At 42.6% G+C, this 24664-nt stretch overlaps 1 protein-coding gene across 9 annotated transcripts in view; it reads right to left on the bottom strand.

Moving 5' to 3' along the window:
• kmt2cb (lysine (K)-specific methyltransferase 2Cb) overlaps window positions 1-24664 on the bottom strand; it is a 91689-nt gene that overhangs the window by 11808 nt on the left and 55217 nt on the right. For 3 of the 9 annotated variants that reach the window (XM_061695056.1, XM_061695049.1, XM_061695058.1), the window contains 30 exons: window positions 24160-24231; window positions 23829-24041; window positions 22409-22531; window positions 22033-22158; window positions 21315-21451; window positions 20294-20486; window positions 18535-18627; window positions 18257-18304; window positions 17034-17174; window positions 16877-16909; window positions 16610-16756; window positions 16383-16524; window positions 16062-16297; window positions 15900-15973; window positions 15239-15439; window positions 13069-15003; window positions 11308-11603; window positions 9674-11202; window positions 9215-9326; window positions 8934-9000; window positions 8773-8833; window positions 8416-8648; window positions 5601-7223; window positions 3610-3801; window positions 2584-2748; window positions 2371-2500; window positions 1933-2080; window positions 1658-1842; window positions 1429-1565; window positions 986-1250 (listed from right to left, as the gene is read on the bottom strand). In XM_061695056.1, the coding sequence (XP_061551040.1) occupies window positions 986-1250; window positions 1429-1565; window positions 1658-1842; window positions 1933-2080; window positions 2371-2500; window positions 2584-2748; window positions 3610-3801; window positions 5601-7223; window positions 8416-8648; window positions 8773-8833; window positions 8934-9000; window positions 9215-9326; window positions 9674-11202; window positions 11308-11603; window positions 13069-15003; window positions 15239-15439; window positions 15900-15973; window positions 16062-16297; window positions 16383-16524; window positions 16610-16756; window positions 16877-16909; window positions 17034-17174; window positions 18257-18304; window positions 18535-18627; window positions 20294-20486; window positions 21315-21451; window positions 22033-22158; window positions 22409-22531; window positions 23829-24041; window positions 24160-24231 (9057 nt within the window). The remainder of the gene's footprint in view (window positions 1-985; window positions 1251-1428; window positions 1566-1657; window positions 1843-1932; window positions 2081-2370; window positions 2501-2583; window positions 2749-3609; window positions 3802-5600; window positions 7224-8415; window positions 8649-8772; window positions 8834-8933; window positions 9001-9214; window positions 9327-9673; window positions 11203-11307; window positions 11604-13068; window positions 15004-15238; window positions 15440-15899; window positions 15974-16061; window positions 16298-16382; window positions 16525-16609; window positions 16757-16876; window positions 16910-17033; window positions 17175-18256; window positions 18305-18534; window positions 18628-20293; window positions 20487-21314; window positions 21452-22032; window positions 22159-22408; window positions 22532-23828; window positions 24042-24159; window positions 24232-24664) is intronic. The other 6 variants (XM_061695055.1, XM_061695051.1, XM_061695050.1 and 3 more) reach the window with 6 other exon arrangements.

The following is a 24664-nucleotide window of genomic DNA, read 5'->3' on the forward strand; positions in this document are numbered from 1 at the left end:
TTCCTTGCTACTTTGTTAGCACCTTAGCAACCGGTTATTGTGATCAAGTAGACTGCGTGCCCTGGTGGTCTACTGCTGGATAGAAGTGCTGAAGCGGAGCCTGGAATGGACTGCTTGTTTAAGAGCCCTAATGTCTGAGATTTTTAGATCCAGCCCGATATAATCCAATACTTGTTTTTTTGCATATATCGAACCAATCTTCGATATCAAATTTCGGACCAGGACACCCCTACTTTTCACTCCCGTTTTCAGGTGACTTACCAATTCATTTTCATTTTCAGACGGCACCCTGTCGCTGTGTATATTTTTCTCTCCAAACACAATTCGACTTCTATTTTGCTGTTCACACTTGGTTACTCTCTGCTATAATGTGGTTCAAGCCAGACAAATGTACTATATTACCCAATAATGTTTTGGGGTGTTTGGCTTCTCCATGTCATGATAGCTTAGCAATTAGCATTGCTTCTCTGTCGTTCTCCTGTTAATTACTCCTCATCCTCCCTTCGTAATAACAATACTTGTCAGAAGTGTATCTTATTCGCTGCCATGAAGGCGATGATTAGTGACTTATGCTGTGTTGACAGACATGAAGCGTACTTTCGCCTTCACTGCTCCGCATCGTAGCTAGCCAGCCGAAGATTGTAGGTACCTGGGGCGCTGTTTTTTTTTATTTTTTTAATTTATTATTATTATTTTTTTAACAATATAGTACACACAACCGCAGGTTTTCGCTTGCATCATCACAACATCCTCTTTCGGCCATGTTTCGGCTGAAAACGGAAAGTGCACATTTGGGCCATTTCTGGCCGAATAGTCTCGGTGAACACGTTTTCAGTGCATCCCAAGTAAGAACACGCGTGTCGATTTTTCCTGATGTGTGGTTTCTCACATTAAAAAAAAAAACCCGAAAAAAAAAAAAAAAATGGTTAAGATGTAGCCCATTTTCCAAATAATCTGCTCTTCAGTGTTAGGGTGATTTCCTCACCTGGGCTGCTGGGATGGAAGCGGAAATTATGTGCCTGCTGTTGCATCATTCCCATTGCAGCGCCAGGCCTGATCATCTGTCCCGGACGACCATGAAGGCCTATGTTGTCTCCCTGTCCATGGAAAAGCATGGGTGGGCGAAGCTCCCCACGTGGACAAGTGAGCATAGATATGGGCCCACGGTCTGGGGTGCTGCTGACCTCATAGCTGCTGGGGATCTTCACACAAAGCAGCTCTGAAATGGCTGCCACCACTCCAGTGATGTTCTGAAGCATGGAAAAAAAAAAAAAAGACTGCGTTAATAACACTCATGGGGTGATATTTTTAGGAGGCGATCAGCTATGTAATTAGTGTGACATCCGATTCCACTACGCACAAAACCATCATCCACTAAAGGTTTTTGACAAATTTAAATAAATCTTCACTGAACTGAAATACTCTTACTTCTGCTGCAGCTGGTCTCAATGTGATAGCTACAGAAACCAGCCCTGGTTTGGAATCGTTAGACATGGGACCAAACGGGGGTCCAAAGAATGCTCCCGAAGGCTCAGCCTTAATATGTTGCAATTTGACTTCTGATCCTTAAGGGGAAAATTGCAAAATGTTTATTTCACATCAATAAAAACACTGCAAGAATCAGTATTCTAATATGGGTGTCTCAACATGTACATACCTTTCCCATCCGGCGCAGGAAGCATGGGGAGCACAGGGGAGACGCAGGGGGATGGTGGCTCTTGCTTCACCAATGACAGGTCTGGATAACGACTGATTTCCATGCCAACCACGCTCTCAGGGGACGAGGATGGAACAAAACTGTCAGGTGTGTCCCTTGCCTTGCAAAGCTCCTGTCCTCTGTTACTGATGCATTGCAGGGAAAAATACAGTAAAATCCATGCAGTTAATAGTGTATACCAAGAACTGTATGAATGTATTGTGTGTATCGGATACCTCAGTTCTTCCTGGTTGTTGTGGGGAGGAGTCGGAAGGGATGCGGGAACATCCACTGTTTTGGGTCCCTGAGCAATGGCCCGAGCTAGCAGATCTTCCTCAGTCCTAAACGGGACGTGTAGCGGCTTCGGAACAAGGCCTTTGGACACTGCGTTTAGAAGAGCACACAGTCATTATCGCGCTGCTGTGCTAACTAGTTCATTGTTCTCCTATTCCTCACCGCAAAATGTCATAATTACAGTAAATATTCATATGAAAAACACCTCTGGGCCATACATCTAAAAAAATAAATAATAATAATCAAATGGGAAACAGTATGTACAGCAGTAATTGTCATGCCTTTTTGTGCCACATGACTACGCGTTCTTATGCCAGGCCCCATTTATAACCTCAAAATGACAAACCAAGGACCCAGTGTACAGTAAACTTCTATTTTACCCATGGCAGCTGCTTTGCTGGCCAGTTCTTCTGTTGTAGCAAAGCCATTGATCATTTTCTGACGATTCACAGGTGGCGGGGTGGGAGGAAGAGATGCTGGAGGTGTTGGTGGGTTGCTCAGGTTACTCTGCTTTAGGAAACAGTCGAGTCCCGGTAAGTTCATAATTCTAATGGAAACAGTCCAAGGACATCATGAATGTAAGCAAATCTCACCTTGTAGGCCAGCTGGGAGTAATAGTCAGAGACGCCATCTAGTGAGGCACTGCCAAAGGTGCCTGACAAGAGGTTCTCTCCATTTAACTGACCACTGCCGTAGGGAGCAAAGTGGGCAAAGTTGACCCCGATCAGTGGCTCCATGAGAGGCAGCAGAGAGAGCTGCTGTGGAAATACAGAATGAAGATAGGGTATTAAACCATCTATGTAACAATGTGCACAAAAATTAACTCATTATACATCCTCTGTGGTTCAAAACTTTGCTTATGTAACTTACTGAAGATCACACAATTACACATAGGTGCTTAACAAATGTATTAGACCACCATAACTTCAATGCATAATATGCCTTCAATTTCAGTTATTAGTTTTTATGTAATTCACTTTTTTTTTTTAAATAACCAAATTTGAGCCAGCTCACTGGGCTCACTGAGAAATTAAGGATAAAACTGCAAAACAGTACGCTTGCAAATTCACAGATAATAAAATTAAAACTGCAAGCAGCTATGAACCAGCCCTCGCACTCTTTTTCATGGCGAAGCATCAAACTGACGCCACGCTCTGCCCACATCAGATGGGCTTTGCAATTTGGAGTTGCCCATGTGTCTAACATACTTGCTACTTGGTTGGTGCTCATTTGAGCGAGTTACCTCGTAGATGCTCAAAGCCCTGGAATTTGGCCAAAAAGGCAACTTCAAACCAAAATTGACAACTTCTTGCTATAACATGAATGCGTCTGAACAATAATAATAATAATAATAATAATACAGTGTAAGCAGCGGGAATAGAACCGTTAGTGTGGGACGCAATTAGTTAACAATTCACCATGTAGCCATTTGTAGCCTTCAGCTGCAGATTACCATTTAGAGAGAGAGAGAGAGAGAGAGACAAAAAAAAAAAAAAAGAATTCTTCCCAAACCTCTAAGTTACATTAGTTAGTTAGTTATCATTCTACATTATATGTAATAGAAACGCTGGTATCGAGCCAACGTTAATATGGTCAAATCATCAATTGATCAGTCTTACCTGTTTTATTTGGGTCATCACTGGGTCAGGGCCAGAGTGCATTAGTTGCCTTTCATCGCCTTCCTTCTTCCTTTTCTTGTAGCGAGAGGGAGGTTTCTCGCCTCCTTTTGGGGTTCTTTTGTTCCTTCCTTTCTTCTTCTCCTGTTCATTGAAGAGATGCCTTTGAAAGTCCAGGGTGCCATCAGAATACACCTGAGGACAAAAAAGATGTCACATAACACAAACGTTCATATTCTTTGAAGTAGCCAAGTAACTCACTTCAAGATATGCGTTTTCAAGTGAGTCATTCAAAAATAGACTTGTGTGACTCATTACAATTATCCTATGAGTCAGCACACAACTTCAAGACTAAATACAACAAGACCACATACAATGGTTGTTAAGATGTGAGACACCACACACATGACCAGGAAAAAAAAGAAATCGTCATGTGTGTTCGTATTGCTAATGTGTAGTGAGTGTACTTGATATGACCAACACACACACACACACACACACACACATAAAGATGTCTGTTGTAGTCCAAAGACTAAACTGTGAGCGGCAACATGGTGTATCCAGACCAGTGTTGCCACAGTTACCTTGAAAAATGAACTTTGTTACTTAACTGATTACTTGATTTCAAAAGTAACTAAGTTAGAAAAAAAAGTAACTTTTTAGTTACTTTCAGCAGCTGCCAAGTGGCAGCAATATCACTTACCCACAGTACAAAAAAAGCATTAGCTTAACTGTACCCATTACTTGGTAATGTATGCCACACGAGTTACAGAATGTCATCATCAACATAAACCAATAACTTAAATATTAGTGTAGTTGAAGCCACATTAAATCAGCAAAGTAGTGCAGACCTGACATGCCAACACAAGCACACCATTCTCAGTACACTACCGATTGTGGTCCATGAAGGCAACTGTGTGTGTGCGTGCCTTTGTGCGTGAGTTTACATAAATGTGAGTGACGCACACACGCACGCACACCATTGCGCCGACCACAGTAATTTTGATCCGAAGAGCCAGAAAACCTTTTTTTCTTACTACGTCAGCCGTGCAGCGCGTTCAACCAGCTCACAGTCCGGACTTCAGACCAAGTTGAGAGTTCTCACTTTTCATTGTAAATATTATTTAAGTTAAGTATTGCAAGTCCAACAACAATAGTGTGGGGACAGTGAAATCATGCATTTCTTTGCACTTTTATGGTACTGCACCGTCACTGTGCATTGTATAATAAACAATCACTTCCCAATCGCTTTCTCCTATCTATTGAAAAAAAGAGTGTTTAATACACTACTGGACTGCTCTTTGTTCGAATCACCAGCTACAAATTTGTATCTGCTGAGAGACATCGATGATGCAAAAGTAACTATTGTTTGTTTGAAGAAGTAACTGTAGTCTAATTACTTTCCCGGGGTAAGTAACGAGTTACTTTGCATGTTACTCAAAATGGCGATTTTTGGAAGTAACGCTTTACTGGCATCAGTGATCCAGACTGACGGAAAATACAATGTAGTAGTAACAGCAGAAGAAGAAATACAAACTGATATCTGGTAAATACCTTACCCTACTCTTCCCGCCTTTTTTATCGTGGTGAATGACTCTTGAGACGTGACACAAACTCTTAACACAGCCAGTTGTTCCTCTATTTGTGTCCAGCAACAGAATGAGATTCAGGCCCCTCCCTTTCTATTTGGCTATTGTCCCGTTTCACTTCATAACGACTGAGTCCATGGTTCGGCCAAACTCGTGCTGACCACAGTTGTGATCATTAAATTTTCTAAGCAGACCCAAGCCAGAGAATAATCTGTCAGGATAATGTTTTAGAAGCATCCGTCAATCAGGCCTTTGCTGGCTTTGAACGGAAGTGAGGTAAAATGCTCATATTACGCCCGATTGTCAGTATGTGTGTAGCCTGCTTTGGTTGCCGTTTGCCTCACTACACTGCCCACTCCTTAAGTGCTCTCGAACCACGAGACACAAATGAATAAAATGACTGACCCCATTGCTGTCCACAGAGCTTTGCCTGAGCAGGGCTTTGGAGTCCGCAGGTTCCTCCTCCTCCGATCGTAGGCTCTCCATCGACTGCTGCTGGGAGAATTCGGGTGGAGTCGCACTCTTGTTCTTCAGTAGGTGCTTAAGTAGCTCGTTGCCAGCTTCACCCTTGTTTGGACTCTGCCCGGCAGGGAAGGGAGACCTGCTCCCTTTGCCGCCCTCCTCCTTCACAGAGCTCATCTCGGCGCCCACCGGGCCTTCTCTTGACCCGTGACACTCGCTGGCGTCGGTCTGCTCCAACTTGATGTTGCTGAGGATCCTCTCGTGCTCCTGAGCCTGTGCCCTCGTCGCGTCCAGCAACGGTCCGGCTTGTCCTACAGAGAGTTGCCTCTCTAGCTCAGAGTGACTCGGAGTAGAACATCCAAGCGGGGATCTTGACAGGTCTTGTTCTCCAAACAGATGAGGGGTCCTGGTTGGCGTCGAAGAAGTATCCGAGACGCACGGCGTCAATGGAGCAGTGAGGTCCGAGTGTGGCGTTGAAGGAGTTTTGATTGAATCTGCGTCGTCATCTTTTTTCTTTTTACGGGTTCTTTTCTTTTTTCCTTTCTCGTCTGGTATGATGTTGGAGTACAGTTGGATTAAAGATTGCCCTGAGCCTGGGAAGTTCGATGGAAGAGGTGTAGCTGAGTCATTTGCAAATGGCGGACCTTCGCCTGGCATCGGAAGCATCATCCCGGGTCCACTGAACTGACGAGGTCTGGGCTGACCCTGTGGAAAGTTGGACGCTGGTAGGCAGAGTTTATCTGGCCCAAAACCGGACCCCATTTCTGGCGGTATCATCCCGTTCCCCATCATGGGCCTCCGTTCACCTTGCATAAATGTGCCAGCTGATGAGCACATGCCTTGCTGCTGGGGAAACACTGGTGTGTGTTGTTGCTGCTGTTGTACAGGAAGCCTCTGGGGCTGCATGAACTCCTGTGGTAGCTCAGAGTTAAAAAACGGCATCTGTGCGAGCGGCGCTATGTTCCCATCTGGCCCAATCATACCTTGCTGCTCAATTTCCATGCGGTGTTTCAGGGCTCTCTGCCGTTCAACTTCCTGCATAAGCTGTACCCGCTGTCTCTCCTGTTGTTCCCGGAGCCTCTCCCGCCTCTCCCGCTCCTGGAAGCCCTCACTGAATGGATTGTTATCATCAAATTTCACACCACCCCCCTGTATGGGTTTAACAGCCCCTTGAGGAGTTGCTGCCAATTGGGGCTCCACTGGTACTTGTGAGTGTTGAAGCATGTTAGTCATCGGCATCTGATGAGGCTGCACTGGGTTTCCTGCATGTATCTGCGGGGGCATTATAGGTGGCATTCCAGGTCCTCCCATGGGATCAGGAGTGCCAGGGTGCCAGCCCGGTGGTGGATTGGGCATTCGTGGAGGGGCTTTTGGCGGCCCAGAATGAAGTGGCATTTGCATCACAGGGTTCATCTGAGGCTGGACCATTGGTGGTCCACCGGGAATGAGGCCAGCAGGACCCGGCACTGAATGCATCCCAGGCATTAAGGGTGTCATGTTGTTTTGTTGCTGTTTCACTCGGTATTCTTCGATGAGTTCAGCATGCTCCTTTTGTTGCTTGCGGATCTAAAATAGCACAAAAAGGCACATTCAGTGACCACCTACTGTTTTTCATTTGATTGTTTTATATTTATTGCCTACAAGTGTTTTTCATACAAATATTTACTATAATTAGGACTTTACTACGGTGTTAGTTTAGGTTAACGCATAAACGCAGTCGTAAACAAAGGACCCCATGTAAGTTTATTTTTTAAATAATGTATACCTTCAAAAGTAAACAGCAGCTGGCATAAAGATGCATTTAAGAAGAAGAAAAAAAAAAAGAAAAAACTACAAGTTACAAATGCTTTAAAATTTGAAACAAATTATTTAGCTATTCTTAATATAAATATACAGGGGGTCCTTGGTTTACGACCGAGTCCCGTTCCTACGGCCAAAACAAACCCAAATTCGTCAAGTTGAAATACAGTTCGTAGGGTTTAGGACCGAACCAGGCTGCGATTAGAGAATACGCAAATAATTGACCCCCTCCCCCCAAAGGTTATATAATTTGTGATGAGGGGTAAAGTTATAATTGCCTATATTAATAGTTTAGACCACAAATATACCACAAACTATGATCCTTAAACACTATTAGAATTTCATACACTTACAAACATCTTTAAGGATTGCTGCATTCTTAAAAATGCAGTACTGCACACACAAAAACATTTTTTTTACCACATCATAGAAAACCGCAACCAGCCGGGATTTTCTAGAGGCTTACGAAAATAAAAAAAAAATCCAGAGACGGATGAATTTGCAATTGCCAAACGGCGAATGTGTGAGGGTTGCCATAATCTATCACCAACACAGTAGTAAATTCATAATCGTTAATTTGTATTAAAAATACTACTGGACCCTAAATACAAGACAATCAAATGCAAAATAATAACTACGGCAGTAACAGAGTATCTGCTTGTGCTGGATGACATTCACACGCTGCTGCACAAACTAGTAAATTGCACGTCATTCGTAACCTCGAAACATCATGTTGGGAATCTCGTAAACTCAGGCCCCCCAGTATTCCAGTAATTAATAGTAATTTGTTACATATTTAATATACTCTATTAGAATGAACTGTGCATTAAATTTCAGCAGCTTCTTAAGCTATTGAGGAGTTCTTTTTGTGCAGGTCTGTTTAGGGGAAAGCATTTTGAAACGTGAGGGTGAGTCAAACATTCAGTGGAGGAACGACACCGGTCCAACTCTTCTTTACCTGTTCTAGTTGTTTCTGCACTACGCCCTGCTGCTCTGTGACATGCTTGAGCTGCTCAGCATCCTCCTCTGGGAACTCTCTCCCTGCCTTCTTTGCCGTTCTTTGCTTGGCAGACAAAGCTTTCTTTGACTTCCTATGAGCTCCGATCTTCTCCTCTAGAAACTTCTGCTGCATTTGAAGAAGTTGCTGAGTCTCCTGCAGCCACTCCTCATACTGTGCCCTTTGAGCATTGTCTGAAAGAAGACGGGTATCTTTTGTTAGCAAGCTTGGCAGAATAAGAGGGTAAAACTAAATATAAGCCTAACAAACCTGCAAATCAAATGTTACTAATGCAAATATATTTTTGGGGAAACTTACTAACAAATCCCGGTCCAAAATTAGGAGGATTCGGTCGTGGTACTTGTGTCAATCTGCCATCCTGGTGGAAGTAGACATGTTTGATAGTACAGTAAATAGTTTCTTCCATCTAACAGCTGGCATTTTTTTTTTTTAAACAACCAATCATAGGGTAATATTACCTGTCCTACAACTTGCGGGGGGAGTGTTGCGCTTTCAGGAGAAGGTGTTACGGGGCCAGGTGGTAACCTGTGAGATAAACAAAAAAAATAACCACTGGTGTATAACCTAAATAACCTATTGTTTCTTAAAAATAAATAAAATAAACTCCATCACAGTAAAGTGGTTCAGGCCAATCGGCCAACATAAAATTTCAAATCAAGTGTATATACATAGCGTTTTTCATACATAAAAATGCAACACAAAGTGCAGTACAGAAATGAAAACCAACAATTAAAATTACCTGGTCATAACCACTGGAGCCATTCCAATGTTGTTTTGAACCATGACTTTGTTGATGCCTTTCAGGGCGACCATCTTGGCTTTCATGATTGGGTCAGTAATCGCGTCGAAATCTTGACAATGACAAATGATAACAATTGCAAATTGATTGTTTAACATTTAATTATTTACTGTAGACCTCTGCATGTGCATCTCAATAAATTTGATTGATGATTATAGCTTACAGCTAACGAAAACTCACAATTCACCATCAAGAAATAATATAAAAGAATATTACATTAACAATCCAAATAATTTTAATATGGAAGTAAGGTACGAATTGACCATTTGAAAGGATTTTCCTAGGTGTTTAATGAATCTGTATAGTTTTTTTAATGAACTGTACAACTACTGTAAATAAATGGACTTTTCTATGATAATTATTCAAATTTATTGAGATGTACCCATAAGAAAAAAATACCAATGTTGGGGAAGAAAGAGTCACTGGAACGCTGTCGTATCATGGCCTGCATCTGTCTTTGCTGCTGTTGCTCTTGCTTCTCCTGATCTAAGAGGTCTTGCAATAGGAGGGGCTGTTCCTCCAGTAGAAGTGGACGGTGTTGGCCATGCTGAATCAAGGTCTGGTTCAAAACCTGTTGCTCCACCTGGTGGTCTTCTCCAAAGTCCGTCATCGAAGACTCTCCAGCAACAGTGGTGCTGGGTATTGTCTGACTCACAGGAAGAGCGTCTGTATGCTCACTCTCAGTGCCTAGGTTCTGCTGGGGCAGGAGGTTACTGCCTTGAGTGACATCTTCAACCATTGGGTTTAACGACTGCTCTTCAGGCTGCTGCTTAATGAGTAAACTGGACAGCACAGGGGTGGATTCAGAGAGGGCTCCTTGCTGGTTTGATTCCATGGAGTTCCCAGCGACCTCTGGGGATTTCTGACAGTCGTTGACCTCCGTTTTAATTTCTCTCCCATGTGCTAAAGGAGCAGAATCCTGACTCCCAGGAGAGTCGCGTTTGACCTCGTTTGATGATTTATCACCTGTAGCGTCTGTCTTCTCTAGTGCAGTTGCTGAACTGGATGAGGCTTCGCTTTGAGTGGGGTCCAAGTTTTTGGTCATCACAGCAGTGTCAGCACTGTCATCCATAGGATCACTGAGATCCAGTTCCTCGTTGAACATGTCTTTTTTGATGTCATCAAGATCAGGGTCTGTATAAGCAATGATGTCAAATTTTCCAGATGTCAGAAAGTCATCAAGATGTAGGTCATTTGTCTCAAGGTCTAGGTCTTTGCCATCTTCAGTATCCAAATTAAGGTTTTCTAAGTCAGCATCCACCAAGTCTTTCACTTCTACATCTTCGAGATCTTTAACTGCAGATTCCTCTGTATCCAGTTTCTCCTCTCCAGTGTCGCTGGCAGCCACAGTATCATTCTGGCCAGTAGGGGGAGCAGACAGGATGATGGATGCAGACATGTTCTGGGCCTCATTTGGAGCAGGCTGGCTCATGGATCTCATCAAAGGAGATTGTTTGAGTGAGTTGTTCGATGACATTTGGGATTGCTGATGAAGATTGTCCATGCTGGCGGAAAGGGGTGCATGGCCAGTCTGGCTGGCCATTGGTTCCAACATCCTGGGCCCCTGAATTAATGGAAATCTGTTTTCTGGCATCTCTGGCAAGCCTTGTGGCCTTTGAGCTTGGATGTTGGGATCCATGTTGCTTCCTTGCATACCAACTGGTGGAAATGCCACGCGTGGCCTGTTTTCCGCTGCTCTGTAACGCAGTTCGATGAAGGGCTGGCCCATAATGTTATGCTGTTGTACTGGCATACCGCGTGGTGGAAAGTGCTGGTGCAGAGCCATAGGATTACCGCCAACTGCCTTTGCCATTTCGGCAGACATGGATCGTCTCATCTGAGGAGGAACATTCTGCACTGGATGTTGTCCACGTGGAAACGGTTCTTGGGCTGAATGGGGTCCTAGAGCACCAGATGTAAATGAAAACCTACAATAGGATAAGAACATGTGAGTACAGAGGCAGAATATTGGAAAATTTCCATCAATTGCAAGATAAAACTATGTAAAGGGTAAAAATCAAAGCTAAACAAACCTTGGCCCCTGGTGTGTCAAATTAGGATCTCCGAGGTGTGGGCCCTGGGGCATTTGTCCTTCATGTCCTGCTGGAAAAGGTCCAGGAAACCTCATTAGCCCTCTTATGGGTCCTTGTCCAGGATAAGGTGGAGGAGGTCGATTGAACATATCCCCCTGTTGTCCAGGGTCTTCCTGGGGCCACGGCCGTGGTGTTCTAGGAGCCAAATTGCCAGGACCATCTTGAGGGCCCCGCTCTTGTCGAATGGCACTCCTTTGTTGCTGCTGCTTCAGGATTAGTTCTCGAATGCGTTGCCGCTGAAAAATGGAAAGTGTTATAAACAAAGGTTTGATAGATGTACAAAAAACATTTGTGAGACTATAAAAGAAGAACAGAACTGTCATTGTATCTCCAAGTCTGTAATGACAGCCTATGTAAAACGTCAACATGTAATTACAAATTCCTTACAATCACAAGCAATAAATTGAGTTGTATTACAATAAACAGATTTATTTTACATAAATTGTTTGGTCTGATAGGTTAGGCTTATGCCAAGATAAAGGAAAATGAACCATGAATTAATATGAAAGTTTATCTACTTCAATTACAGTTGGAAATTTAATAAACACTTTGACTTGCAGTTTTGTAAGCTTTCACAACAACAAAATTCTACCAAACAAATGTGGCGTAGAATTAAGTATAAATATCAGATTACAACAACAATGCAAACAATTCTGTGGCTTTATCACTTCAACTTTTCATGTTTCATGAAACATGTAAAAATGAGCTGCACTACTTCAGCAATGAACTTATCCAGTCTATAAATAATACATTTATAAACAAAAATATAAAAGCCTACTGATCTGCAGTCACTAACATCACACATACTAAAGTAATATAGAGATATAGTCTCAAATATGACGGTCGTATTTTGCCCACCTGACTAACAGATGGTCATTTTTTTCTTTTTCTTTTTTTTAGCCATGTAGTTGTCATATGGTTCTTTTTAGATGCTGGATCAAGTTTGTTGTGTTGCTCTACATGTTATTGTTTGTCAAGACTGTTTCTTACTTTGTGTCGCATTGTCTTAACTTAATATTAAATAGAACCAGACAATCGAAGTACAATTCCTAAAGTCGGATCTCTGTGTCCTCTCTCGGTTCTGCCTAGGCCATTTTCAACGATACTGTAGCACAAACTTTCGTTTAGTTACTATTGTTTTGTTGGAGTGTTGTGGTTTTTTTGTCTCAGCGTGAAGAGCGACTGAAGGTAGCATGACTGTGTGAAAATGCTTTGTGATTGGATGAGTAGTCTGGGGGATGTGATTGGATGAGCGGACGTGAGGAAGGGGAGGAAGAGTGCAGAAGTGTGTATGAGTGAGAGGCAAAAGTGAAATGGTCACACGAGAAGCTTGTTCTTTTGGCTATGTTAGGGCCCTATTTTGTTTGTTTGTTTGTTTGTTTGCTTTCTTTAATTTGCTGCCTTTACGATTAAAAAATTACATTAATCTCCAGTATATCACGATGTCAGTTTGAATTGGATTAATCGTTCAGCCACAATCAATGCTATATCAAAGATTGCTTCCTTTTGGGGCTTCTACACCATGTCTATCAGCAGTGAAGGCAAGATGTTGACTAAAATTGTTCTAATAAAGTCAAATTCGGGAGACTAACATCTGACAGGAAATTTGAATATTCCCAGTACTGATACCAGACGAAATAAAGCAAACTTCTCAATAGTGCACAAGAAAAGACAGTAGAATATAATAATATAATTATGTACCTGTCTGAGTCTTTCTTCATTTTCAGCCATAGCAACCTGAGCGTCAGAGGACACAATAGGCATTTGGGGGTTGTTAGGCAGCTGGCTTGGGTCTTGAGGGAGAATTGTATTGTTACCCAGACTTGACTGATCTTTAACTTCCATCTTCTCTGACTGTGGACGAGGGGTTAGAGGGGCTTGTTCAAAAGGGTCATGACCAGGCGTCTGACTGTGTCTCCTGGAGGGTGACCGGGTAAATCCATCATCTGGTACACATGGATGTTTGGGTGTTTGTGAGCCTGGATGAGGGAAATTTTCCTGAAGCCTGCCTTGAGGGGCAGAGAATGGGTCCTGAGTTCCCATAGATCCTTGCCTTAATCCTTGTCTATTGACTCCATCAGGCGCAGGATGCAGGGTCGCTGGAGACTGGGCGTAGGGGTCATTTATCATTGTGCGGGGGTTCCCAGGCTGGGAAAACATGTCATTACTCCCTGGTCTTGATGACCCAGACGCACTAGTAAAGGCCTCAACTGGCCCTCGACCGGTACCTGGTGACTTGGGAAACCTCTCCAAAGCAACAGGTCGGGGTGTACCTGGTGGCTGAGCATAAGGGTCCACAGAGTGGGAAGGTGACATCCTCTGGGCAGGGTGTGACTGATGAAGGAACTGGTTCATTCCACTGGGGTGAGGGGTGGTGGGAGCATGCGGGTAAGGATCCGAAGATGGGCTCGGGGTGTTTGATGGTTGATTATAGTTGTCGTGAGGACGTGGGGTGCCAGGAGGTCTAGCATAAGGCTCAAAAAATGGACGAGGTTGAGCATTAGGTTCGGGTCGAGGATTACCTGCAGGCTGGGAAAACGGGTCGTATGTGAAGTGATCCGGCCTTGGCGTGGAAGGTGCGTGGGAATAAGGATTTCTAGACATTTGCACAATTTGTCCGTGCTGACTAAACGAGTGTGCTTGAGGTTGATGTTGCCCCATACGAGGCGGACTGGTAAAGTTGTCATTTCCAGATGGTCTTGGGGTGTGCGGGGGCTGTGCATAGGGGTCAGCCTGTTGATTCTGGGAGAACCTGTCTGCAGGATGTTGACCTACTCGGTATAAGGCTTCATGAGCCTGTGGCGGGGGCATTGGTGTCTTGAATAGTGGTACAGAGCCAGACTCATTGCTTCCAGGGATCGGTGTCAGTAGAGGTCTTGAGTAAGGGTCAGACAATATCATCCTGTTCTGAGCCATACGTTGATAAGCTTCATTTCTTATCATGGGCCTAGAGTATGGTTCTCTGCCTGGTGAGCCCATTGGGGGTCTTCCCTGAGCAGCGTGGCTGGACCTGGGTGGCCCCATGGGCTTCAGAAAGGGGTCAATTTCTCCAGATGGCCTTGGAGTGTCGGGAGGTTTGGCATAAGGATCACTGCTAATGGATGTTGGCGAGCCAAAGGTATCATGGGCAGGGGAAGGCCTTCCTCGGTCCTGCTGTTCCATCAAGGACGTGGGAGATTTACCAGATTCCATGGGCGTTCTACGACAGGCATTTGGCCCGAGAGTTGGTGGTCTTGGAGTCCCTACCATCTTGCCATATGGGTCCCATGGAGATGAAGGTCTGGATCCAGAGGAGCCCGGTGAGAAAACCTGTGGGGACTGAGGCTGGGAAGATGAGCCAGATGGAGGAGGAGGAGGGGGTCGTAAGAACACATCATCGGAAGGACACGATGTTGGTGTCCCTGGTAACTGTGGCCTCGCAAAGCTGTCTTTAGCATTTAGCTGTTGCATTGGGGATGTGCTTCCATTACTAGGTAGTGAGGCTGGGCTCTGGTTCCCGCTGTTGTTGCCATCTCCCTCAGTCTGCATGTTGGTCTGTTGCAGCTGCTGTTGCTGTTGCAGTTGCTCGTTCTTAACTTGCTCCAGTTTCTGAGTAGCTTCGATTTTGGCTTGCTGTTTGCTTTTCTGCCTCATTTGCTGTTGGAAAACCAAAACAAAATATTCGGCATGAGACAATATGTTGTAGGCAACAAATGCCATTTGCTAGTCTCATGCAAAAAAAAGTGAACTGGGCCTACTAACCACCAATGTCATCAGGGTTAATGCGGAGGGATAATGCAGTTGTTTTGGGAGCTTTTACTAAACCACCTCTTAGATGTCTTAATATTAAGTGGACCTGCTGCTGCCCTGACTTAATTGTATACCCTCTTACCTGTCTAAACTTCCACTCTTGTTCATGCTCTGACTCTTTTGGTTTCAAAGGGTCTTTAAACAGCAGTTCTGTGTCTAGTGGTATGTTGGGATCAAACACCTCAGGGGGCTGTGGATGCTGTGGATGGTGCCTCTTCACTGTCTCATTGGACATCTGGACTTTGTTGATGCGCAGGGCGGCTCGGTTATCTCTTGCCTTTTGCTGAAAGGCACATCGATACAAATTATCAAGACAAATCGCATATAGACAGATGGCAGAAAACCTAGGTAACTTTAACGCCAGCAATGTTATCAATACAGCGATCATAATTACTTCAAATGTTTCTTTTTATTTTTTATTTTTATTTGGTTCTGTAGTGAAGTCAATAGTCAAGCAATATTTGAAACAAAGACAATTTTAGTCTCACTAATGCTAGGTATATATTTTTAACTCAAGCTTTGGTCACTTCAAACTCTTGAACCTCATTACTTCGGCCACTGTGAAATGAGAATGGCGGCCAATATTAATTAGCTCATCTCTAAATGGCCAGATTTCAAATTGTACTGGCAAGAGGCCCAATGAATTACAGAAGTGTGTTAATGTGGAACTAAAAGTGACATAGGGCTTACACTTTGTTCATGGTGTGTTCAGAGACTGGATATGTTAAATCTAATGATCTTACCACATATGGGGCCCTGTCTTGTGAACTAGCTTTCCTCCACAGTTTTGCAATTTGCTTTACTCTGGTGGACCAGTCTATTGAGTAGAAAAATACAACAAAGCTCCATAGTAATCATTTGTACTTCAGGGACTGGGGGAAAAAGCTTTAGTGCCATGTACCAACCTGGGAATTCCTCTTTGAGGTTAGGGAAATTGATGTTAGTGTAAAGGACAGGTGCTACAGTGGCAAGCTCGCCGAGCGTCTCCTCCTTCTCCCACTTGAGTGTGCTCCTTTGGGCATTGGACATGGCTTCGGTTTCCCCCTCAGGCAATGATCCAGGGGCTGTGGGGCCAGGGCCATGTGCAGGCGAGGGCCATGGACCAACTGCTTCTCTCGGCATTTGACAGAACTTTCTATCCCTGTAAAGGAAAAATAAATATAATTGTTTGAATAAAGACCAAAAATAAATGCAAGTATTATGTAATACAAGCATCCGTACATTACCTGGGATTGTCACTGAAAGGCATACGGTTGTGGGGGGAGAGGTTTTCTGAGACTAAGGGCCCTGCTCCTGAATTTGAGGGAAAACGGTGACCTGTACCCATCATTCCATTGATCATTGGCATCCTTGGAAACATTGGATTGCCTGCAGTTAAATCAAAATGATGCAAGGACTTATTTGAACATTAAGACATTCAGTAATAGACACATGAATGTAGCAAATAAAGTACCTGTGTTGGCATGAGGGATACAAGTTCCAGGTGTGGTAGGGAGGGGCCCAGGACCCTGGGGAAGAGGCACCTGTGGCGGAGGTGGTTGGCTTGTGCTGGGGCTGAGGACTGCGGTGAAGAGATCCTCCACATCCTTGCCCTCCAGCTCTGTAACAGGACATAACAGCATACAGCTCTGTGAGCATATTGCTCCTTGTGAAAGAAACGCATATCCCCAAAATTGGATCGATAGTGACAGACAACACAAAATCGGGTAAAATTACAAACCTGGGATTTTATACAGTTTGCTGAGGATTGATTCTGAAAAAGTAAAGAGAACATTTTTGGATATTGTTAACCTATGGGCATAAAGAGCTTTTTTTTTTTTTTTTTTTTTTTTGCCTTGCCTCTTATGTCAAATGATGGCCTGGTCTCTCACACTTACCATCAGTGACCATCTTGTCTAACTCTGGACTAAGAATGCCATCCAGGGGTTCTTCTGTAAGGCTTCGAGGTGTCCTGCGACCAGCCTGAGAGTGGGGGGCCACTGGGGAACTGTTTGTGAGGGGCCCCATGTCCAGACCAGCTGTGGAAACAAACACGGACATACAAAAACAACCTTAAAACTCCCCACAAAAATACCTGACTGATTATGTCATTGTACCTGACGTGAACAACACAAAAGCACATTCGGCTTGTTAGTTTTGTTGAAAAAGCAACAGAGTTAGAAGAAGCCCAAACCATCCATTGACATTATGTAAATACTCTCAACTAAAAAGCTGCATCTTTAACCACAGTTACACAACTACGAAACCCATACGAATAACTGTTTCTTTCTAACTACATGTTCAAACATGCATTTAGGTAGCAACTGTTAAGCAAACAAACAGATTTAAAATGTGCAAATGTAGGAAGAGTAATACAGTGTGGCTCACTTTTTAAGCCTCTTTTTATGAATTTCATGGATGCTGCCCACAGGAGATCGAACTAAGCAACTGTTTGGCTTCATGTACATTATTTACCCGGTATTTATCAGTCCTACAGTTGTGCTGGTGACTGCCATTAGAAGAGATCTTATAAAATAAACAAAACCTAATGTCTTTTTTTCAGAACCATCTTGTGGAGTTGTTGGCTTATTAATGTATTACATTACATTTAATGAGCTCAAACTAGACTTCCCTGCTCCTGCCTATTTCCCACGCGCACACACACCTATTTCACGCACGCGTACACACACACACACACACACACACACACACACACACACACACACAACCTTCCCATTGTTGCACTTTATAAAATTCTGTCCAGACCTTAATGGTTCTCCCCTGTTTATATTTTGTACATGGTTGTGCATTTGTTTATTGGTTGTGTACTTGACTATGTGTACGAGTTTCTTTTGTACATTTGTTATTCGTATCCTAATTTTTGATTGAGCCTTGTGGAATAGATCAACACAGTAAATAAGAAACCATTCTTAATGTTCTATCATTAAATAAATTGAAATGTAAAATGGTTTAATTGATCTCACAAAAGGTTAAACACGTTACATATGTTAGAGCAATCCAAGAGTAAGAATCACATTACATGCAAAGTCAGATAGACAGTAAGTGTAAAAAAGGAAGGCTGCTTTAAAGCGAGGGGATTACTAGACCAGTGAACCCTTACCAAAAGAAGGAGGTGAGCCATCAACCTGGAAGGAGCAAAAATCAAGACCTAAAAGAACCCAAAACCAGATAACATGAGTGGAAAAACAATGAACAAAATATGATTTGGACAATGCAAACAGGATAAAAATCAAAGATGAACAAAATATCATTTTAAAAATGGTGAAAAAAGCAGATTTTTTTTGCTGCCTGAGGTTTCTTCAAATTGGGAAGAAAATAAACTCAAGAGCAGATCAGAGATTCTTGCAACTGCAACCGCCTATAGAATTAATGACGCACCAGAGTCACTGCTTGGCTTTCCGAGCATTCCCAAGATGTCTGCATCAGTATTCAAAACATCAGATAGATCAACTAATGGCTCCTCGGACGTTTCTGTAAATGGGGGGTAAAGGAAGGAAAAAAAAAAAAAAAAAAAAAAAAAAAGGAAAAAAAATGTCACAAATTATAAACTGATGATGATGGTGAATGGACATGAGAGTTGAAATTTGAGAACAAAAACATAATATAACAACCTTAACAAAAAGACAATAACTGTGAGCAGTCCGATATCTGTAAACACTGGAGTTTTTTTGTTTTGTTTGAGTAATAAGTCAGAAATTATATTGTTAAGGAGGCAGAGCTTGAAGCATACGCAGGGCTGATGCATTCCATCAAATGGTAGTAACCAACTTGGGGTGCAATTTAGGCTGTCTAAATGGGCTCTTTTGCATTGAAAGTAAATAAAGCAAAGGAAAACTTGGTTCTAAGGATGGATTTACACTGCAGGCCCAAGTGCCCAATTCTGATTTAATGCCTATGTCTGTTTATTTTGACTGCCTATTTCAAGTGACACATAACCCAATACGGCCGCTTCCATTCACAGAACACATTTTGAGTTGACAAGATAAAACCCAATGATCGTAAAAAACGGTGGTATCTGACTACAAGATTTAATTGCAGTAGTCTGACAAATTTGTCTTTTAGTCTGATCCGGGCATTATGTGTTGTCTGTCCAGACGTGTTGTCAGTTCCACACTGCCGGAGTTTTTTTGTTTTTTTTGTTTTTATAAATAACTTAATTGACGGTCAGATATTTACAGTACTACGTCAAAAGACATGAGACAAGGCTAAAAAATAAACTAGGTTTTGGATTCAAATATACTGTGCACGCGGTGACGCGGAGTTAATGTATTTTGCAAATTATGACAAAGCAGTTCAGCATAAAATGCTAAATATCGGCCAATACCGATCAGCCCGATCAAATCGGTGTAAAGTCTAATTTAAATGAGGGTAACCTCCACATTACTCAACTGGGCACCAACAGCAATTTTGTTGTTTTTGTTGTTGTCCATTTTTATTTTTAATGATGAATACACCTCTAATGTAGCATATCTTATGGTATCTGTTGTTGTAGTGCAGATTTACAGCAGCTGTCTTTATTAGTGTTGTTTGGGCAGTGTGTATAAGTAACCAATCTGTGTATTTCCATGACGTCAAGCTCATAGTGACGCGGTAAATCTAAATGGTGCATTCATGGCCAATATCTGATACGTATCAGATTTTTAATACGTCTTTAATCAACATTTGCAATTGACATGATTCCAATCTGAAGATATCCAATTTTCTCTTGCTGCCATGACAAATATAACAATTGTGTGACTTGAGAGAAAAGAAAAATAGGAATTGTGTCATTTGCATCCATGCTGTGTAACAGACAAACCTGTATATGTGCTAATGAGTGTAGAAATTAGAGGGTGGGAAATCAGTGCATGACTGAACAATGATGGTAATATATGTTTCAGCAGTAATGTAAATGACTAGAAATGCAAATTGAAGAGTGGACCTGCATTGATGGCAATAACATTCCTGGTAGGTGAAGACACCATGTAAATGTAACAGAAAATACAACGTAGGTGGAATAAATGACCATATAACAGCCCATTATTAGGTTTTTGCAAGTTCATAAAGATTTTCAAGCTATTAAAAACTATGTTTGAATCAGCCATAAGATGACTAGCACTGGTTTAACCGAATCATTGAATTGAAATATAGTACATACGTTCTGCAAGTGGTCTGGTAGGGAGGGATGTTGCAGGGGCGCTGAGCATAGGGTCTGCAGAAGAGTTTAGGAAGCCGGTGGTAAAGCGCCTCCTTTCGAGTTGGCTTTGCACTTCTTCGATTAGACCTGACTCCACCCCTTGCTGCCTGCTCTGTTTGCTTTTGTCCAGAAGGTCCTTTCCAAAGAACGCCTCCTGAGCACGACAAGGCAAAGCACTCTTCAAGAACTGTCAGCCCACATCTCATGACATCATTATAAGAAAGACACCTTGCCCGTGGGGCTCACATTCAAATATGCACTCAAGGACTATGAAAACATCAGCTCTGAAACCAACAGTAATAATGCAGCTGACCTCACTTTTGTCAGCACCTATCAACCCCAAAACCCCTTATTCCCACACGGCACCCGCAATCTTAGAAGACAAGTAACAGTAGCAGTCCCAGCTGCACAAGGACATTAAAAGCCCAATGTGTTACTGGTTTAATAATGAATGAAATGCTTTGCAGAGTTGGGACCTCTCGGTTTGACAGAGCACCACCCGCTTCCGCTGTGGTGGGATAAAGAGCAGTGCTGACAGCTTGCCTGTGGCTTCATGCACATCACATATCTGTGTTTTGGCCAACACAAAGTGACAGTGAGATATTGTCTTGAAACAAGGAATGTTGAAGTCACATCCATTTAAGCTATTTTTTTTTTTTTTTTTTTTTTGGGTGACTTAACACAGATGGTGCTATTTAAAGAGCATGAGTTCTTTCTGCCTCAAAAAACAACAACAAAAAAACGCATAGGGACTGGGTGCTCAAAATTTCAATAAATGGTTTCCACGCAAGGCACTTTGAATTACCCAGCTTACCCAGGGTGAAACACAAATGCAACTTCAGATACAATTTGTGCAAATGATTTATGCTACAAAAATGAGTTTCCAAATCAAATTAAGAAATAAGCAAAACTAGTCACAAGAAAAATAATATGGATTAGTGTGACCGATTCATTTCACATTAATCTTTGCAAGGTGACAAACCTGTAGATAGGTAGGAAAAGCCTCCTCCAGTTTTGTTTTCTTCTTTCGGTAGCGTTTTTTAATTTTTTCCGCAACTTCTGCTCCAGGAGGCATCTCATCCACAGGCGTCTCAGGCAGCGCCACTGTCCACCCCCCAACTAAAAACAAAAAGAATACATAGCAATATTTTTCTATAGCTACATGAAAAAGTGTTAAAAAAAAAATATTTTTTTAATATAATACTTCCAAAAGTACAAGGGGTCTTCAGTTTACGACAGTACTGAATATTACGAACAGCAAGTAATGAAATAGTTTGGCATACGAATATGTTGAATATGTCACGCAACACAAAAAAGGCAGGCTCAGTTATCACCGAACTTACCATTTTTTCATTTGATCGTTGTACATTTACGGCCTAGAAGAGTTTTTCATCCAAATATTTACTGTCATTATGACTTTTCTGTAGTAATCTACTAGAGTAGGTTAATGAGAGTATAAGTCATCTAGTGGTACAAGATGCTCAGTTACCACTGTACTTAATTTCTCATTTGATTGATTTGATTTGTTTTTCCAACATATAGTAATTATGACTTCTGTGTTCGCATAGGTTAGGTTATATGATAGTAGGGCGTGATCCCACTTTTCTACAAATTGAGGTTACGTCGCCGCCGAAGTTAAACAGAGGACCCCTCGTATACCATTTATGTCACTGTATACAGTAATGCAAAACTGCACACACCCTCATCTTTTCCAATGTGACACTCCGACACCGAACCAGATGAATCCTTTCTACACAGGGATCGTTTAGCCTTGCCTGGACCTTGGCCCGGTCGGCTTCTCTGGCGCACCATGAACCCACCAATGCCTTGAGGAGATTCATTTGCATATTTAATGCACAGACAATCTATTTTCATCACAATCATGATAGTATTTTTAATGCTGCAGAATTTTGTGTGGACTGTACAAGCCTCAGTATTTGGTGTGAAGTCTAAGAAAAACTAGCTAGATGCCTGGGTTAATCAGGGCGCACAGTACTTGCTACGGCCATAGCGTCAGGCTTGCACTGTCACATTTCACGCCTCAGAGGAGCTGTCTCCTTCACTCAGGTGCCCTACCCGGCCGGTACGGTTTCCTCTTCCTCTTCTTGCCGCTGTCGACCCCCTTGGAGTCGTCTTCCACGGGCTCACGCTCTGGGCTGGAGTCAGACTTCCCCTCGCAATCCAAGAGCTCCGTCTCCACTAAATGAAGATAATGCTGATGATGAGTGACAGCCCTGTGGCAGAGAACACCTTTGCCATATCCCGACTCCCTCAACACAGAACCGGGGTCAATTAGATCTGAACCCCACTCAGAGGAAGGACATTAACCTAATTGAAATCAAGGTCATTTCATTTGCTGCTTACTTCAGCGGTGGCTGTTTCCTGTTATAATCTCTCAGGTCCTTTTACTCACTGCTCAAGGGTGTTATGTGAAGAACCCTAAATTCCTTGCAATTTTATGTTGAGAAACATTCTTAAACTGTTAGACAATCTGCTCATGCAGTTGTTCATAGAGTGGTGACCCTCGCCCTATCCTTGGCTTCTGAAAAACTGAGCTTTTCGGGGACGCTCCTTTTATACCTAATCATGACACTCACTTGTTTCCAATCAGGTATACGCACAAACTACGTCCGCATCCGGCAAATCAGGTAAAAGCACTTCCACCTCGCTCGGGTGAATGGGGAAGAGGACCATTTCAAAGCATCCGTAGGAACTTTAAACAGCTACGTCTTTTTTTCCCCGCCCCCTCTCACTGCAGAGCCACCAAAGATGAGTATAGACGGTGTTTGGGCTTTGTTCGTGCTGACATGCATGATATCATATTGATATAAATAAATTACATGTATTTAACTTTGTCCGAAGACACCAGCCATAAAGAAAAGTTTTAGCAAGTTTGGCTTCAATGGTGTAATCAATTCCAGTTATGATCCTTATCATAGCATACACAGGAAGCTATTCCGTGTTGGTCACATGACATTCAGCACTCCTGTCCCAGGTTTTTTGGAACATGTGGCAGGCGTCAAATTCAAAATGAGAGAATATTTGACAAAAAAAATAAAAAATAAAAAATTCATCAGTTCGAACATTATCTCGTCTTTGTAGTTGATTCAACTGAATAAAGGGTTGTAAAGTTTGCAAATTGTGCTGTGATTTTATTTCCGTTTTACACAACGTTCCAACGTCACTAGAATTGGGGTTTGTGTATGTATGCCCGCACACCGCTGTATATTAAAACATATTTAAAAATATAAAACTTAAAAATACACATGCACACAGGTGCATCTCAAGTTAGAAAATTAATTTCTCTCAAGAGTTCAATTTTAAAGGTTAAACTCAGTATAGTTTTGGCTTTCTATACTGGGGAATCTGTGAATATTTTTCCAATTGAACTACTGAAATAAAGTTTTCCACAATATTCAAATCTATTGAGACACACCTGTATATAACAACCTGATTGTGCAAGAGGTTAGAAAACAAGTATACGTGATTCCGTTACCTCTAGCACCCTCCATGTCCTCATCCCGAGAGTGTTCTGAGAGGGGGTCTAAGGGTGCCTGAAGGACCGCCACACTGTTTTGATTGATTATCTTTAGTTTGAGTTTGGGCTTGGGCTTCCTGCGCCGTGACGCTGTGGCAGATAGGCTTTGGAGCTGACAAAGCCCCGACTCTGTCAAGCAAACACCATCCTGGGTGTAGGTCCTCGATAGATCTGGAAAGATTAAATAATCATATGAATATGTCAGAGAAGCCATGTAATACTCGTGTTTAGTCACTCAAGCACGATCTTATCCAACCTACGTTAAATGTACTGTATATAGTAAACATACCCATTTCTCTTGTTTTGGTGACAATCTGTGTCATGACAGCAGGCTCAATGGTGTCTCTGGGTTTGGTTAACACTGCAGGACACAAAAATAAACAAGCGCATATCAAATCAGAACCAGTTCAAAGAAGAAAATTCAAATTCAAATGAAATATTTGTACGAACCTTTGAGCTCAATGGCCACATATGATTTGTAAAATGGACAGAGGGTATACTTTATGTTATCTGCCCGTTTTAGAAAAGGTATCTGTGAGCGAGCCCTGCTGCACTTCCGACTTCCACTGTTACGTAATTAAACAGAGTGTGAAGCCAAGACATAACCAGCTTGGCTGGGAGAAGATCCAGAGCCACTTACAAGCAGCATCGTGCAGAAACACCCACATTCCTCACAGCTGTGACACCCTAGCAATCATGTCACAGCCAAATGGTAAGCAGAGCTGCATTGAGCTTTCCTGGATACACAGATTAGCATTTGCTAGCAGCGTTAGCTTCTGATAACTGGCACATAC

The sequence above is a fragment of the Phycodurus eques genome, chromosome 13 (assembly GCF_024500275.1).
Source record: "Phycodurus eques isolate BA_2022a chromosome 13, UOR_Pequ_1.1, whole genome shotgun sequence".
Classification (NCBI taxonomy): domain Eukaryota; kingdom Metazoa; phylum Chordata; class Actinopteri; order Syngnathiformes; family Syngnathidae; genus Phycodurus; species Phycodurus eques.